Source organism: Manis javanica, chromosome 9 (genome assembly GCF_040802235.1).
Source record: "Manis javanica isolate MJ-LG chromosome 9, MJ_LKY, whole genome shotgun sequence".
In the NCBI taxonomy this organism is placed as follows: Eukaryota; Metazoa; Chordata; class Mammalia; order Pholidota; family Manidae; genus Manis; species Manis javanica.
In genome coordinates, this window is record NC_133164.1 from 123,207,760 (window position 1) to 123,224,537 (window position 16,778).

General features: G+C 54.8%; 1 protein-coding gene across 7 annotated transcripts in view; it reads right to left on the reverse strand.

Moving 5' to 3' along the window:
• MBP (myelin basic protein) overlaps window positions 1–16,778 on the reverse strand; it is a 92,554-nt gene that overhangs the window by 3,431 nt on the left and 72,345 nt on the right. For 4 of the 7 annotated variants that reach the window (XM_037007411.2, XM_037007409.2, XM_037007406.2 and 1 more), the window contains 4 exons: window positions 5,408–5,512; window positions 4,287–4,322; window positions 3,776–3,808; window positions 246–368 (listed from right to left, as the gene is read on the reverse strand). In XM_037007411.2, the coding sequence (XP_036863306.1) occupies window positions 246–368; window positions 3,776–3,808; window positions 4,287–4,322; window positions 5,408–5,512 (297 nt within the window). The remainder of the gene's footprint in view (window positions 1–245; window positions 369–3,775; window positions 3,809–4,286; window positions 4,323–5,407; window positions 5,513–16,778) is intronic. The other 3 variants (XM_037007412.2, XM_037007410.2, XM_037007407.2) reach the window with 1 other exon arrangement.

Below are 16,778 nucleotides of genomic sequence, written 5' to 3' on the forward strand. Positions count from 1 at the left end.
GTACCCCCTGCTGCCCCCACTTCCCAAAGGGCCCGGCCAGAGCCTGGTGCCACCCACCGCAAGCTCCCCCGGGTGCTGCATGGAGCACAGGGCTTTCCCAGGAAGCCCTGGAGAAATTCTTGCTGCATGGGCAAGCGGGCCGCACTGCCTTGTGGGAAAGCAGCGGGGAGAGGCCAGGAGGCTGCCCCAGCGCCCCCGGCAACCCCGGCCTCAGCGCGCCCCGATATCCAGAAGGGTTACGTTACCAGTTTGAAGATCTTGGAAAGCGTGCCTTGGGCGTCATGGGCCCCCTTGAGCCCCTTGTGAGCAGATTTGTAGTCGGAAGCCCGGCCTCCGTAGCCGAATCCCGGCCTCTGCCCTTCGGCCCCCTGTAAGACAGCAGAGGCGGCTGGGCTGAGCGGAGAGCTCTGCCCGGTGCTGCCAGCCCAGCTGCCGGTGTGTTCCCAGATGCGTGCCCGCTGCTTTCACGTTAAACCAGACCTCTGCCTGCAGCAGCCACTTCCCTTCACGCCGTGTGGTTGAAGAGAAGACTGTTTACCCACGTGGGCTGCAGGAGGGGAGCACCCGGGGTCCCGAAACGGGCACACCCTCTCTCAGGAGGCACCGCACGCCCCTGGTCCGCACAGACTGTCCATGCCTGCTTGGCCCCACTGAGCATCTGCAGCACCAGGGGGGGCTCAGTGACATTTCCCAGCTCGGACCTTCGTAAGGCCTAAGGACAAAATTCTTGATTCTCTGGTCTCAAGGAGTCTCTCCATGGATGACCAGCAGCCCCGGCCATGGCTGGGGCACCTGGAGCATGGCCCTGTGGGCCTGGGGCCTGCGCTCCCTAGGGAGGGCCTGAGGCTCTCCAGCTGGTCAGATGCAAGGGCGCAGGTCAGGGCTGGCCAGCCAAGCTCCCGTGCTGCACAGCAGAGCCCACCCCAGGCACCAGCCACCTGGGCCGTCTCAGCCTGCCCACTGGCATGTGACCTGGGGCAAGTGTTGGAACCTCTCTGACTTTGGTTTCCTCTTCCATAGAATGGGGGCAGTAATGGTCTCTTCCCTACAGAGCTGCTGTGTGGACGCTGTGAGTCAATGGACGTGTGCCCTGAGGACGCAGCCCGCATCTGGGACTGGCCCGCCTGCCATCACTGTGGCAGCAAGGTGTTGCACTGCGGCCAGCTCCTGCCTCCAACCAGCCTTCTCACTGCAGGGAAGCTAAGAAAGTTTGCTCTGTGGCACATAGCAGTGACAAATGCCTGCTGAAATATATTTGTGTCCCTAGGACCATTTTATTTTTCAGCGTGTTCTGGTTTTCAAATGAGAGCATTGACTATAAGCAGGCAAACAGGCCTCGGGGTGCTGGACCTGCCCACACCTGGGGGCAGGGTGCCCCAGCCGATTGTGTGGTGCCCACAGGTGGGCAAGCTGCTGTGCACTTTCGGCTCGGGCCCTCCTCACGTCAGGGTCTGAGATCTCACTTAGCTTTGCAACAAGAAATGGAGACTCTCCATAGGGTCCTATCCTGAGAATTCTAGTAAACAAACCCAAACCGTGCCCTGATGGAGACCCCAGAACCCCCTGCATAAGCCTGCAATCCTTTTAAGTTTCATAAACATGTTTTCAGGCAGGAGGGAACTTGGGAACCTTCTAATGCACCCCTTTCCTTGGAGATGGGGTCTAGAAGTTTCAAGAGTCATCCAGTCCGCCACTCAGTTTTGGCAGGACAGGAGCTGGGCCATCTGACCAGGTTCCCCTCCCCAAGCTACTTCCACGGTTTCCTTCTCATGCAGCCTGGACTTGGACACAGACACTGGCCAGTCAGGACTGAGCGGATGCCTCCATGGAAGATTTGGTTTCGAGGGTCATCAAGTGTTGCGAGGGACAGAGAGTGTGGCAGAGAAGGTTTAAGACCAGAGACGGAGGAAGGTCGGCGCTGCCCTGAGTCCAGAGATTTGCAGGCACCTGCTCTATGATGGCACAGAGGGAGGGGGGACAGCTAACAGCTGCGGTGCCCAGTGTGGGCAGACATGCAATGGTAGAAAATCACACCCACGTGCCAGCACCAAATGTTCTATTCCTTCCCTGCAAAAGTTAAACGCTTCTGAGAAATGACTGAATGATTGCTTTTCAGATTGACAGTCTGCCCGACTCTTCCTCCTTCAAATTCTTGGTCCTTTGTTTCTTTGGACAACCTAGAATTTACCAGAAACATACAATATAGTTTACAAAAAGGATGTGGGGACTTTTTCAGAAACAGCAAACAGCAAGACCGTCCTGCAGCTCTAGAGAACAGACACACAAGTGAACGAAGTACAGAGAACTTTGCTTTGAAGAAAGAGAAATTTAAGAAACATTAGTAGGCCCAAAACGGAGGGGTGGAAAGGCATTCAGCGGTCCTCCTGGTCAGCGGCCAGGCGCAGAGGCCTGCAGGGACGGCGGGAGGGCAGTTTTCCCTGCCCTCACTGCGCCTCCTGGGGGGCTGCACAGTGCTCAGGGTCGGTGCCTAGGAAGTTAAGAGGCAGATCAAGTGGTTATTAAAATAAGATTTCTGGGTCAAAACTGGATTTCATTCTTTAATATCATCTTTGTCTCCTGCCAGCACAGAAAGTCAAGAACTGGCTGTGAGCACTCTCCCATGCAAGCTTTCTGTTATTATCATCCTTTTGTGAAAGCGTTAGGTCAGAAAAGGGCTCACATGTCTGTATGGAAAATGTTCCAGCAAAAACTCAGTTTATAAGTCCATGTAATAATGTTTTGGAGCAATTCAAGACCTTTACGGAATCGTCTCCTTGTCTCTGAGGGCACTCTTGACCCCTTTCCCTCCCTTTCTGCTTTTTTTGTCCTTCCTTGTTCTTTCTTTCCATCCACCCATCCATCCATCCATCCATCCATCCATCCATCCATCCATCCATCCATCCATCCATCCATCCATCCATCCACATGATGCTTATTAATCCAGCCGTGCACGTGGAGGCGTTGCCCTAGAGAACAGTGATGGGCTTCTGAAGACAGACAATCCCTGGCCATAGGTTAGTGGTTTTTCTTCCAAAAATGTTGACTTTTATAATATAAGAACCATGTGTAGTACTTACTAGTAGCTACTGTGTATAAGTTTGGTTAGAATACACTGAGAGGCATTTTAAGTTGGCTCAGACACCAAAAATCACTAGTATCTAGAATGTGAGCAAATTGGCCATTTAAAATCTTCATTGACCACTTGTTCTCAGTATTACAAAGCCTAATATTCCAAAAAGGGTCTCCCTGGCGGCTTGCTGTCTAAGCTTCACTAATTACTGAAACACAGACAAGACCAGCATCTTTGGGATTGATGAGGTTATTATAAACTGGATGACTGGATTCAGCATCTTTCTCTCTCCTTAGCAGTGTCATTGTTCCTCAACAAAACTCCAGCGCCGGAGGGAGGGCTGCTCGTTGAGACAGGCGCACCCTCAGGCTGCTGGGACTGGGCTCTCGTAGCCCTGGGAGGAAGCCGGGGGTTCCCGAAACAGGGCGCTGCTCTTACCCCAGGCAGGCGCCCGGCCCAGTCCTCTGGGAGCCCTTGGGGGTGCTGGGCTTGGCCTGGAGACCTGGGCCCTGCTGGAAGCCAGCTGTGGGGAAGCGCCCATCTCCCTCAGGGAGAGAACGCAGCCCCCAGAGCTGCGGGCAAGCCTGGCTTGGCAGGAGAGAAAGGTGGGGCCACAGAGCGATGGAAACAGAGCAGAACGTAAAGGTGAGGGGCCGTGAGGACAGGAAGGGAGAGGACGCTGCACGGCACGCGTTTGTCACCTACCCAGCTAAGTCTGCCCAGGGACAGTCCCCGACCCTGTGTGAGGAAGAGAGAATGACACTGAGGTCAGTGCAGGCAAAGAACATTCTTACAATAAACAAGGAACAAATCAATGGAGCACTGAGACGGCAGGCAGGTATTTTCACACTGCATATCCCAGGGGTTGGCCGCGGCCACCCGGAGCTTCTCAGGGAATGTTTCTGAGGAGGGCTTCGAGGGAAGGAGTGTGGGATCCACTGGCACTGTCTGCACGGTTGTAGGAGGGGCAACCGCCATGCACTTCTCAGCCTGTTCTACTGAGATCCACACGGATGTGTGTCCCCCGATATTCAGAAGGAATGCCCTCAGGTCTGTGGCTTCTAAAACCCACGTACAAACATGCAAACTATTATCTTCATCATTCTGGGATGAAGTCAGGTAGCTATGGGTCCGGCCCTCTCTTTGGTACATTTAGAGATTTCGGGGAAGATCTAGACATAAAGTGATAATTCATCAAGAGATTCAGAGCTCTTACCTTTCCTTGCGATGGAGGAGGTGTGCGAGGTGTCACCTACAAGACACACAGGGAAAGGTGAGGGGACGGGACGGGCCCCCCCTCCACAGTAGCCCTGACCCTCTTTGTCTGAGTCGCATTTGTTCCTTCCTTGTTCCTGACTAGCCCCCGTTTGCAGACAGAGTCTTTGTCTATTAGAGATGGGAAGCCATGCACACTGCCTGGCTTCCCCACTTCTGTCCTAGTTGAATGGAAACACAGAAGGTGAGAACCTGAAACCGTCCGGTGCTCGGCAGCTCTCCCGGGGCACCGGGCCGTACTTACGGGGACGGGCAGCACAGCAAAGCCTCTACAGCTAGGAACTGCGCGTCGCAGCGTGCGTCCTCTGACTCGTCCATTAGATACCGAGGGTGACGGCGAACTTCACTCACCACCACCCTTCTTTAAGGTCGGAGGAAAAGTGTCCCCCGATATTCAGAAGGAATGCCCTCAGGTCTGTGGTTTGTAAAACCCACATACGAACATGGAAACTACCATCTTTAAGTGTCTGCTGCACAGAAAGTTTTTAATTAGAAGATTGTGGTTTTGCTTCTGTGTCTCTGGACTTTATTTTTTAGAGCAGTTTTAGGTTTCTAGAAAAAATGCACAGAGAAGTCACCGAGGACTCCCAGGGCGCCCTCTCGGGTCCTGCCGTCTCCCTGTGCATCAGTGTGGCTTGGTTGTTAGGACTGGTGACCTACTGATACGTCACTACTGACCGATGTCCTTAGGCCCCGTTAGGGTTCCCTCTCTGTGTGGCGCATCCCATGGGTTTGGACATTGTGTGAGGTGTGGCCACCATCGCAGTGACCTGCCGAGTGGCTGCCCTGCCCTGAAAATGCTCTGGGCTCTGCCTGTTCATCCTCCTCCCCAGCCCCTTGTCACTGACCGACCACTGACCTGTAGTTTTACGGAGCCTGTTTTAAACTGAGCATCTCATAGCAGTTTAGCCAAAGGGGCAGGTTCCTTGGAAGGGCACAGAACTCCCTGAGACGACTGCCCCCGGGGAGGGGCAGCTGACACCCAGGGGCGTCCCTGCTCCCCAGGGACTCGGAACCCCAGTCCCTCCTCCCTGCGGCCGGGCCCCCGGCCAGCGCACTCACGATGTTCTTGAAGAAGTGGACTACCGGGTGCTCCTCTTGTGGCCGGCCGTGCGACTTCTGGGGCAGGGAGCCGTAGTGGGTGGTTCTTGCCGCGTGGTGCCCATCCTGAAAGACAGGGCACAGCCTCCTCAGGACGGGCTTGTGGCCCCAGGGAGCTGCCCGGGTGCTCTGTGGGTCTGGGCTCCCCTGGACCTGGACCTCGTGCTAGGAAGCCACTGATGCAGCACTGCCAGGCCTGTGGAGGGCTGGGGACACAGAGGGCAGGGGGCGCGGCGGGCAGGGGGTGCAGAGGGCAGGGGACACAGGGCAGGAGCACGGCCGCAGGGGCCCAGGGTGGGACGCTGGCGGTAGGATGTGCATCTGGCGGCGACTCGGTCTGCGAAGAGCCGGGAAGGAGGTGTGGGCGGCAGGCCGTGCCCCCCAGGCTGCTGGCGTGGCCCCAGGGCAGTGGGCAGCGCGGTGGCGGGGGCCCCTGCCCGTCCTCTGCTCCGGCGCTGCGGCTGCCGCCCCAGCCACACCCCAGCCGCGCTCCTCCCCGGGGTCCCAGCCTCCCCCGGCCCAGAGCCCCCGCCGCCGCTGTCCCCCCCGTGCGTGCTGCCCCTGCTCCTGCCCCAGCACGATGGCATCTCTCCTCCGGCCGGGGCGCCCGGGGCGCCACGCTGCCTGCCCCGATTTTCCCCGCGTTCTGGGCCCTTGTCTCAGCCCGGGGCGGGCGCCGCCTCACCGTCCCTCGAACAAGGCGCCTGCCGGGACCCTCCCAGCCTCATGCCAGGGGCCGGCCCCTGCTCCCCGGGGCTCCCGGCGCCCTGCTCAGCCCCCGGGTCCAAGTCCCTCCTCCTCGCCGTGCTGGCGGAGACGAGGCCTCGCTCCCAGCCGCTCCGCGCTCCTCAGAAGGTTCTGGAGCACAGGTGAGGGCCCCCGTCCCTGCCCTCCACAAATGGCCGGGGGCCACCTGTGCCCACTGATGAGGGCATTCCTGAGCAAGTGCCGCACGCTGTCCTACCGGCTGTAGGAGCTGTTGGCAGCCCCTCCGCGCCCCTGCCGCCCGCTCCGCTGGGCATCGAGGGGACCACCGGTTGTCGCCCGCGTTTGCACTGGGGCCTCCTGCTGGCTGCGGCGCCCCTCCCCCGTGTGCCCCTCTTCAGGCCTGTGTGTCCTGTGCCGGCTTTTCCAGCTCCTCTGGGCAGCCCCGGTTCTGTGCTCTGCGTTCTAAAGCCCCTCAGGGAGGGGCGCCGACAGCCTGCCCGTGTGCTGTCCCCCTGTCCTCACAGGCCTGGGGGGCGCGTGGGATTGGAACTGCCCACACAGAAGCAGCATAAGGAACTAGGTCTTGCTGTGCACATGGCAGACAGGCAGAAGCTGCTGTGGGCAGAGAGCTGGCGCCTTTCAGGGACTGTTGAGACCCCTGGTCCTTATTCTAACTTGTTCTCCCTGCTGATATTGTAGGAACCTAAATAAGCTGCTTTTCCTCCTCTCTCTCACCCAGTGCCTTTCTGAATTTACTGACCAGTCGGACCCATTCACTGCCAGCCAACCTCATATGTTCGTCTCCAGCGAAAGTGCGTGTACGAGTAAGAATCAAAATGCAAAACAGGTGAGCCAGGACAACATGGGTGTGAACTGTGTGGGTCCACTTGTACGTGGGGTTTTACCAATGAATATACTGGAAAATGTTATTGGTAAGGCTTCCAGCCAACAGTAGGAATCCATAGTTAAGTATTTTGGTATTTTTAGTTAAGTCAAAAGTTATACACTGGTTTTCAACTGCCCTGGGTGTCAGGGCCCCAACCCCTGCTAACATTGTTCAGGGTCAACTGTACTTACTTTACAAGTATCTTCATTTGTCTAATGTCTGCCAGGGGAAGTTATTTATTAGACACCATCCTAGTGGCCTGATAGAGTTAAAGCAGCTCAAATTTAGTACAACTTACTTTCCCCTTGGTGTTTATCTACCATTTGTCTGCATATGACGTGTACGGGATATTGAGTCACAGAAACATCATGCACCTTTAATTTCTAAAGCTATATGGAAATGGAAAGGAACCAAAACAGCCAAACAATTGTGAAACAGAAAAAAGAAGTCAGAGGAATCAGATCACTTGATTTTCAGGCCGCTCTGTAGCTGCGGTGACTAAGGCCATGCGGCATGGTTGGGGGGACAGATGCGGCACGGAGGAGGGGACAGACCCAAAGATCAGCGGGACACTGTGCGCCCAGAAATAGACCCACAAAAGTGTGATCAGGGGATTTTTGACAAAGGTGCAAAGATAATTCAGTGGAGAAGGGATAAGCTTTTCAGCAAAGGGGTTGGAACAATTTCACATCCACATCCGAAAAGATGAAACTCAACCCAGTCACACCTTATACAAAAATTAACCCAAAATGGATCATAGATCTCTACCTACAATATAAAACTAAAATTTTAGAAGGAAACATAGAAGAAAATCTTCATGACCTGGGAGCAAACGATAAATTCTGACACGGAAAGCATGAACCATAAAAGAAAAAATTGATAAATTGGACTTGACTAAAATTTTAAACTTTTGTTTTACAAAAGATGCAGTCTAGAGAATAAAAAGACAAGCTACAGATTGAAAGGCAGTATTTGCAAATCGCATACATGACAAAGCACTTGAAGCCAAATGATTTCAAAACTCACTCTCAAAACTCAATGATTAAATGACAACCCAGTAAATATGGACAAAACATGGAGTGAACACGTCATCCAAGAAGACAGATAGAAGGCAAATGAGTTCATGGAAAGACATCGTCAGCCTTTAGAAAGATGCAAACCAAAATCAGGAGATACCACTACACCCCCATAAGAATGGCTAAAATAAAAAATACTGACAGCATGAAGTGTTGACAGGGATGGGGAGCAACTGGAGCTTGTGTGCATTGCTGGCAGGGATGGAGAATGGGACGGCCACTCTGTAGAACACCGTGGCGGTCTCTTAAAAGTTAACCATAGGCTTCCCATGTGACCCAGCAATCCCACCTCCTGCTTTGAATGACAGAAGAGAACTTACATACTTTTTGGAACTGATTTTTCTAATGCATAGATTAGTCACCAAATTTTTGAGGGAAAAATAATTTAAATCTTAAATGAAAACTGCCATACATGAAAAATAGCTGTACACGTATGTTTATAGCAGCTCACTTCATAATCGTTGATCCGCAAACGACCAAGTATCCATCAGTGAGAGAAGGATGGACTGTGTGCGGACACCATAGGGGCCTAGTCGGCAGAGGGGACAGAAGTTCTGCACATGCAACGGTTCACAGGTGTCCCCAGCGTGGTGCGCCAAGTGCATTATTCTGAAAAGATTTTGTTCTGTGTAATGTGATCTCATTTAGGTGATGTTCATCAGAAGGTAAACCCCAGGGAGGGTGGCCAGACAGCAGTTGTCAGGGGAAGGGTGGGGTGTGGCTGATCGAATGCAGGACAGTGGGTTTGGGGTGAAGTATCTCTACTGCGGTGGCCACACAGAAGTGTACATGTGCTAAAATTCACACACCGGTACACCCAGACCAGTCAATTGTACTGCATGTCAACATACACACGAAAATCAGGCCTTGTGATATGGCCAGTCAGCGGGCACCCCACCTCTTACTCAGGTAAGCCCCATCTTCCTAATGAGCGGGTGCCCCCTCTGCCAGCAGGTCTCCGCCTTCCAAATCTGTTTTCTGACCCACGCGGCACCTTTAGGCCGTTACCCCTCACTTGACGGGCAGCTTGCCTCTCAGCTAAATTTTAATCTTCTGAGGAGAAGATTTTGAAGGACAAGAGTCTGTGTGACTCCCGGAACTCCTGACGGTTCGCCTCACGTAGCGGAGCAGCCCCTGTGAAATGGGCAAAGGAATGAGAAAGAGGCCGCTCACGGCCGTGGCCTCGGGGAAGAGCACGCCGCTGCGAGCTGGTCGGCCCTGGTCCTGACCCCAAACCCGCAGGCCTGGGCCAGTGCCCGTGCTTGGCGCCGCTTCCTCCGGCGCAAAACGGTCAGGCTGCAACCGGGACTTGGGGAGTTTCCAGCTCTGGGCTTCGCTGAGACGCCACCGAACAGCAGCCGAGGCAGACAGCGCGTCTCAGTGGCCCATGGCTGGGCGCTTCCTGAGGCGGCACCTGCTCCTCCATGAGCCACCCAGGAGCTCCTGCGAGCACAGGAAGGAGGCGGAACGGCACCTCGGCTGTCATACGATGGTGCCCGCATGCCATGGGGGCAGCGCCCTATCTGAGTCACCCTTGGACGATTGCTTTTGTGGTAAGACGCACATGACGTGAACTGTGCCGCTTTAAGCATTTGAAAGCGTGCAGTTCAGCTCCATGGGTACATTCATGCTGTCGGGCAGCCTTCCTCACCATCACCTGCAGAACTTTCTGCCCCCAAACCACCCCATGAAACAGCTCCCCACAGGGTGCCCCAGTCCCAGAAGCACCACCGTCCCTCCTGCCTCTGGCCGTCCAGCCTAGGACCGCCTATCATGGAATCACAGGCCTCGGCCTGCAGCATCCGGCTTCTCTCACTCGGCATGTAGTTCTCTGGGCCCCCCATGCAGTGGCCAGTGGCAGATGTATTTCCTTTCTAAGGCTGGATAATATTCCACCACGTGGACATGGCACACCTTGTTTATCGGTTTGTCCGTTGCTGGGCATTTGGGGTGTTTCTACCGTCTGGTGGCTGTGCTGCGTCGCCTGGTTTGGTCTGGCCACGACATTTCCCTGGCCCCTGACAACTGGCAGAAGGGAGGCCCCCAATCCCACCCCCCAGCCTGAGTGACTGAAGCAGGCTGGCTAGCAGTGAGTGCTTGATGGAATGGTGCACACCCGGTGCCCTACACTAGCTGCTCTGCCAGGCGTGCCCACACCTGTTGCTGTCAGATGGCGGGCCCGCATCTCCCCCTCTTGCAAGTGGTGGGCTCCACACCCGCAGCGCGTCCAGGGCTGCTGCGCATGTGGTCAGCGCGGGGCCACCTTCAGCCCAGCAGGAGCCCCTGGCAGGCCAGCAGGGTGCCTCACAGACAGAGAGAGGGCTTTGGGCTCGCCTGTGATTCTTTACATCTCATGTGGCACATTACTTGATATTTTCTCACACCTCGCTGTCCACGGGGTGAGGCTCCCAGGGCAGGAAGGTGGCCCTATTGGCCTCACTGCCCAGCTGGGGCTACGAATCCCTGGGGGGCCTGGGCCGCTCCCCCGGCTGCTGCCTTAGATGAAGAGGTCGCCTTCACCGAGGCCCCCAAACCTGGCTGCCTAATGCAGGAAGGATTTGTGTTGCTCAGTTAGTCTTTAAGACACACGTTTAATAATTCTCTGATGAAGCACCTCTTGTGTTCACTAATGTTAAAAAAAAAAGAGCTCAAATGGCTCACATTTGTCCACGGCTTGCGGCTCCTTGTCCACGTTCACGTGCTACGTGCTCATTAACCCTGCAGGAGATTCAAGGCAAATGAGGAATTCTGAGGTCAGGTGCCTTTCCTTGCATCCTGATTGATAAAACAACACCTTCCTGGTGGCAAACAACCGGGTGCATGGCAGGCAGCACCTGCTGGCTGGCCGTGAGTGGCCCAGGAGGCGGCGGGACGCGGGAGCCCACCCCACCGCCCTCGTCTGTAGCGAGGCTGGCGCCTCTTCACAGCACCTGCACAGTCTGTGGCGCCCAAAATTTGGGACAAGTCAATGTGAAAAAGTAGTCTAATTTTTTTTTAATGAAAGCTTTTTGACTGGTGAAAAATCATACTAACTATATAAAGATGTTAAATAAATAGTTTGCAGAAGAAAAGGTCCCACTTAGGGGTGACCTTGGTTCCCTTTGGGTGAAACTATGCTCAGACCTGGCTGTTGCAGAACCACAGAGGGGCAGGCACCTGGAAGCCTGGCTGCAGCTTGCGCAGCATCACAACTGTTGTTGTGTTACTCCTATTTTTGCGTCCTGATTAACAAAACACCACCTTCTTGATGGCAAATAACAGTATGCTGAAAAAGTTTCAAAGACCATGATAGGAGGGCTGTGGGACAACCAGTTCATTAATTTTTAGGTAAGTTGCTCTTTGCATCTCCGTTTCATTGGCCTGTTTTTGTAGAAGTTGTTTTTTTTCCCTCCACTCGCAATAATGTCCTTCACCAGAAGGGGGAGCTCGTGCTCTTGCCTTCTGGGCAGCTTCACTTCCCCTCGCCAATGCCAGGAGAGGATTTTAATTGTTTCCCAGTTGGCTAAATAGTTGGAAGTTCTTAAGCTTTCCTATAATACCAGGAGATTAGTTTTCACCTGACACATCTGAAGATCAAAGGTCACCAGGTCGGGTAAAGATCCATTCCTTTGTCTATAGTGGCTGTTCTGTGTAAATAAGGATGGGGCATTTGTGCCACTGCCTGCTTTTGGATATGATTGGAGACATGTGGACAGCTTGTTCCTGCTCAGAAGAAAATGCTATATCTGGAAAAAATTAATATTCGCTGTGCCCGGTGTTTTGTGGCTGGGGGGCGGTGGGGAAGGAGTCCCAGCCCTTTATTTCTTGTCTCACAGAGGAAGTTAAACTCTTTCCTAAATCAGCTACCAGAATGCCAGTGAATGAATTGGTGACTCTGTGGTTCTGGGGTGTCCAGGCCTCTGTGTGCCCCCCACTCACGGGGCTGCGCCCCCTCCCCGTTGGACCAGGCACTGCCCAGATGTCAGTTTGCCTGTTTTTTCTCTTCCAGATCAATGATATGGGACAGGTGCCAAGGTGGAGCCGGGAGAATGTAATGAATCACGAGCTACATCAGCATAAATAAATGCACCCAGGAGGCTGCCCAAGTGCAGACTGTTTACAGTAGTTATGACGTCAACCACGAGCCTGGCAGAAGACCAACTGTCTTTCTGGTATTTTAAACTCAAATTCCTAAAGCCTGCACCCCTGTACCTCTCTCCAGTGATAAGGACTGTTTGTGATGTGGTGTCGTGGGGTGCCCTGCACGCTAGGACATCTTCAGGCAGCCACGCACGCCCTGGCCCCCTTCAGATCGCCTGCGTTAATAGAGAGCACACATGCCCCTCCGCTTCTGCTCTGCTGCGCGCTAGCTGAGGGGAAATTGGTCCTTCCGACCCAATGCGTTTCTGATAAGGAGTGTGGGCAATATCTGCTCCTTCTTTTCTACCTGATGGAGAAGACATGAGCTCTGTGTGGAGCTGCTATTTGGAAACCTCTGCCCTGTTATAGACTTGGAATCAAGCACTGTGCTAGAGGCCACCAAGGCAGGCGTTCCTCCCACCAGGTGGCCTGGGGTGGTGTAGATAAAGTGAAGGTTCCTGCCGCCAGGATTCTCACCTGGCCCTGGCTGGTGAGCCCACTACACACGTGTGGGCAATACGTCGTTGACTCTACATCAAGAGACCCGCCCAGTGCTCTGGTGGCACAGCTGCAGGGCTGCCGGAGAGCAGAGCGTGGAGGCTGGAGTGCTGGCAGCGCCGAGGACAGAGACTGAGATGGTTGTGCAGGCAGAGAGGCCCAGACGCAGAGACCAGCTTGCTGCCTGCAGACTCGCTCTAAGTGGACGGGATTCTAGTGATTGACCTGCCACCGTGGGAATAAAGTTGGGTATAACCCTTTCACCCCAAGAACATTCTACTGTCATTTCCTCAGTCTCCTTGAATCCGTAGTGAACTTGCCCGGGGCTGAAACTCTTTGGCAAGACAGGTGGGTCACTGCAGAGTCCTCCACGGCACTCCCAGCTGGTGGTCACCCAGGTCGCCGACGGCAGCAAGCATCCCGGGGAGGGGACCCTGACCCCGCCGGAGGCCACCTGCCGCTGCCGCCCTCTGTACCAGGGTCCGTGATGCCTCTACAGAGCGTCATGTTACAGGGCTGCCTCTTGGTTTGCCTCAAATACGTCCGGAAAGTAACAGCAGTGGCTGAAACCAGTGATGGTTTTCTTCTCCGCAGATCAAGCGAATCATCCACACGGTAAGAATGCACATTGTCCCCATGCCCCCAAAGGGTCGCATGGAGGGAGCAAAGAAAGTGGCTCTACTCACGTTTAAGACACAGGTGCACTGACGACGTGGCTCAGCACAGCTCTGAAGCAACCACGTTGTTTTATAGACATGGAAACCGCTTCTCGGGGGGCCACGTGACGTGCTTGCCAGGTCTCCTGACTTTTAGGACTCGATGTCTGCTTCAGCCTGCTTCACCAGCCAGGTGAGACTCTCGCGGAGTCGCAGTGGCACCAGAGGCTGGTGTCCGACCCTGAGACTCGGCAGCTGACGGAGAAATTCACAGCCCGGCCGTGTAAACAAAGGAGGAGGTATTGGGGGGAAGAATGACTTTTTAAGATTGTGGGTTTATTTTATTTTTTTCAAAGACAGTACCCTTCTTTTATGTTAAGTTGCAAGGGTATGAGGGACTAGAAATAAAAATGTGCTCATATATAAGAAAAAGAAATTAACATCCATTGTTGGAGTCAAAAATGACAGTTAAGGTCCAGAGAATTTGGGAGGTGCACGGCTGTTCTTCACTAGAAAACCGATTCCTACTCATTTTGGTGAATACAGATAGTAAGATTCAACAAATGCAAGTCTAGTTCATTATCATTTTAGAGGATGCATGCTCCGTAATTAAAGTGAGGGCTGCTGGCCCCACGTCCCGTGGAAATGTTACCCCACGACACAGGGGGACCAGGTTGCCTGCGTCTCTCTGCTTTGTTCATGTGATTGGCACTGACCAATCAGCCAGCCATCCAACAGGCACCTGATTTGTACCCCTTTCATTTACGGGTTGAACACCCCAGAATTCTGCATGTATCCACCAAGTGGCAATAAAGACCTTTGTTATTCATATAAGTGGCTTCACCAGAGGTGCTGGGAGGGGGAGAGTAAAGGAATTTACTTTTCTTCCCCAGAGAAATCTTTGCTTTTGTGGCTCTTTCAGGAAACTCAGATTCAGAGAGCGAAGCGGTTAATCTCTGTACCCTCTTTGGACCCAGAATGTAGGCGTCGTTTCTCTGACCTGCCGACCGTAGGGCAGAGTGACAGAGTGAGGCTTGGGACCCATAAAGTGATTCTTTCTTGTGGAAGTGACACTAAGACCAAATAGGCTTCTTCTGTATGCTGTTCTTGATACTTTAGGTCCATGAAACATGGTTCACTGGGAAACTGAGGTTCTTTCTGCCCTTTTCCTCTCGCCCCACACTTCTTCTGTGGCTTACGGAAATCCCTGACATGCCTCGGAAATCTCGCTTCGGGACTCATCCTCAAGGACTTCCTGAGAGAGGTGGCTGCATGAGTGGCCCCCTCCCTCCTGTAAACCCAGAAGGTCAGGGGACAGGGCCGTGCTGTCCTCTGCGCGGCCGGCCCAGGCGCTGAATGAGGCGCCAGTAAAATTAGTATTCCCGAGCACAGCGTGTGCGCCCCAGGTTGGCAGCGCGGGTGTGAACAGGCACATCCTGCTGCGAGCTGTCTGAGCTCTGAAGTTCCTCTCAGGGCAGATCCAGGCACGCTTGGCATGAGTCCAAGGTGGCATCCTCAGTCCCCACACCCCCACCCCGACGATGCTCTGGCCATTCCCAGAACCCTCTCGACCAGGGGATCCCTCGTTGTCACCCTCCCGGCCACTCGGCCTTGCTCCTAGTTTTGTTAATTTTTTTCGGAGGAAGCACTTACGCCATTTCTGCTCAGACAGCTTCTGATGTGCCTCGGGCGTCAGGCTGGGGCCGGTTCTTTCTGTCTGAGCGAACGTGCCGTTTGCCCTGTGTTTTCACCCTCTGTAAGCTGGACAGTATGTGTGCTCCTGAGTCCCCGACCGGAGTGGGTATGATGACAGACATGGCCTTTCTTTCCCTGGAGCCACCTGTGGGTCACCAACGGCAGGCTCTTCCCTGGAAAGATTAAGTCACAGGCCAGCTTGTGATCTAGATGGAGGCCCGGGCCACCCGGTGGCTGTTCCGGCAACGGCCTCTCCTCAGATCCTGGGGGATAAGGACACGGGCGGGTGCGGAGACTGCAGGCCACAGCGCTGTGCGCCCTTCACGTTGTCCCTGGTTCTGCTCGGGTGGGGCTGTCACTTTGCCCTGTGACTAGAGGGACCGGTTTCCAAGCTCGAGGGTTCCTGCTGTGGGCAGACTGCGGATCTGCAGCCAGAGAGGCGGACGCTGCTGTCCAAGACTCCGCGGGGACCTTGTCCTCTGCTTTCCTCTCTGCAACGACGGTGTGAATGCCCTGCACCTCCTCTGTGGGGACGGCTCTGCTTTCATGCCAAGGCCAAGCAGCGGCTGGGATCAGGCCCCTTGGCAATGACAGAATGATGCTCCGTGAATCACGGGCACAAGACTGTCACCTTGGGCACAGAAGGAGTGCAGGGCCCCAGCCCAGAGCCTGCCAGGCGGCGATGCCCGCGATGACTGCTTCTCTGACCTGGGGTTTAATCTCACAGGGGCACTGTGGCTGCCTGGTTTCCAAATCTCTGTCCCAGCAGGAGGAGGCGACCAGGAGAAGGCAGTGCGGGGGCCCCGTGGCCCTGTCAGAGCTGATGGGTGAGGCTCACAGACATGCTCTTTCCACCTGCAGGTCTCAGTCTGGTCCTAGGTTGGCGCCTGGTGTGCAGCCTGCCTTGCGGGCCGCGTCAGGAGCGGGTGTGTCTGCGGTGGCCAGAGTGTCTCCACTGCTTCTCAGATAAGCAGCCGATCGGCTCCTCGTCTCAGGGAATGAGGGCTCAGGGCTCGGGGGCCTGACCGCTGCCCTGCAGGGAAGGCCGCCCCCACCTTCCCAAGCTCAGGGCTGCTGAGCTGGTGGGGGCCCAGCTCCTTGCTCTCCTTCCAGACCATGGGGCTCAGGGTTGAGCGCCGACTTTAACCGCTCTGATTTTTTCACTTTGCCACTTTTAAAGGCCTCAGTGTGTGCAAAGTGTGTAGGGCCCTGCAGCATGGACACCAAGCAAACTCCCTAATAGAGGCAAGGGCACACACAAAACCCAGGAGGCCTTTTCTTGGCTTGGAACTGAATTGCCTCCTTGCACAAATTGTGGGCAAGCAGTTTTAGGGACAGGGGTGGGGGTGGGGAGGGTCTGGAAAGTTTTTCTTTGCAGGGAAAAGCCGAATAACAGCAAGCTTTCCAGCAGGGGGAGGCCATGAGCCAGGGCGCAGCTGCCCAGGGAGCAGCCCCAGGGGACAGACCTGCCCATTCCGGGAAAGCGAGGCCCGGGGGCAGCCAGACGGCCTCCCACACAAGCCAGCTCAGTCCTGATGGGGCGCCGTCTGCGCTGGGTGCCCACGGCTGGGTCTACAGGGCCCACCAAAATGCGCAGCCTTCAAAACTACTCAACGCTGGTCAGGGCCTTTTATTTGGCAAATTATGAAGAAATATGACTCAGAACATCTGGAGCTGCAGGACCAGGGCCATCT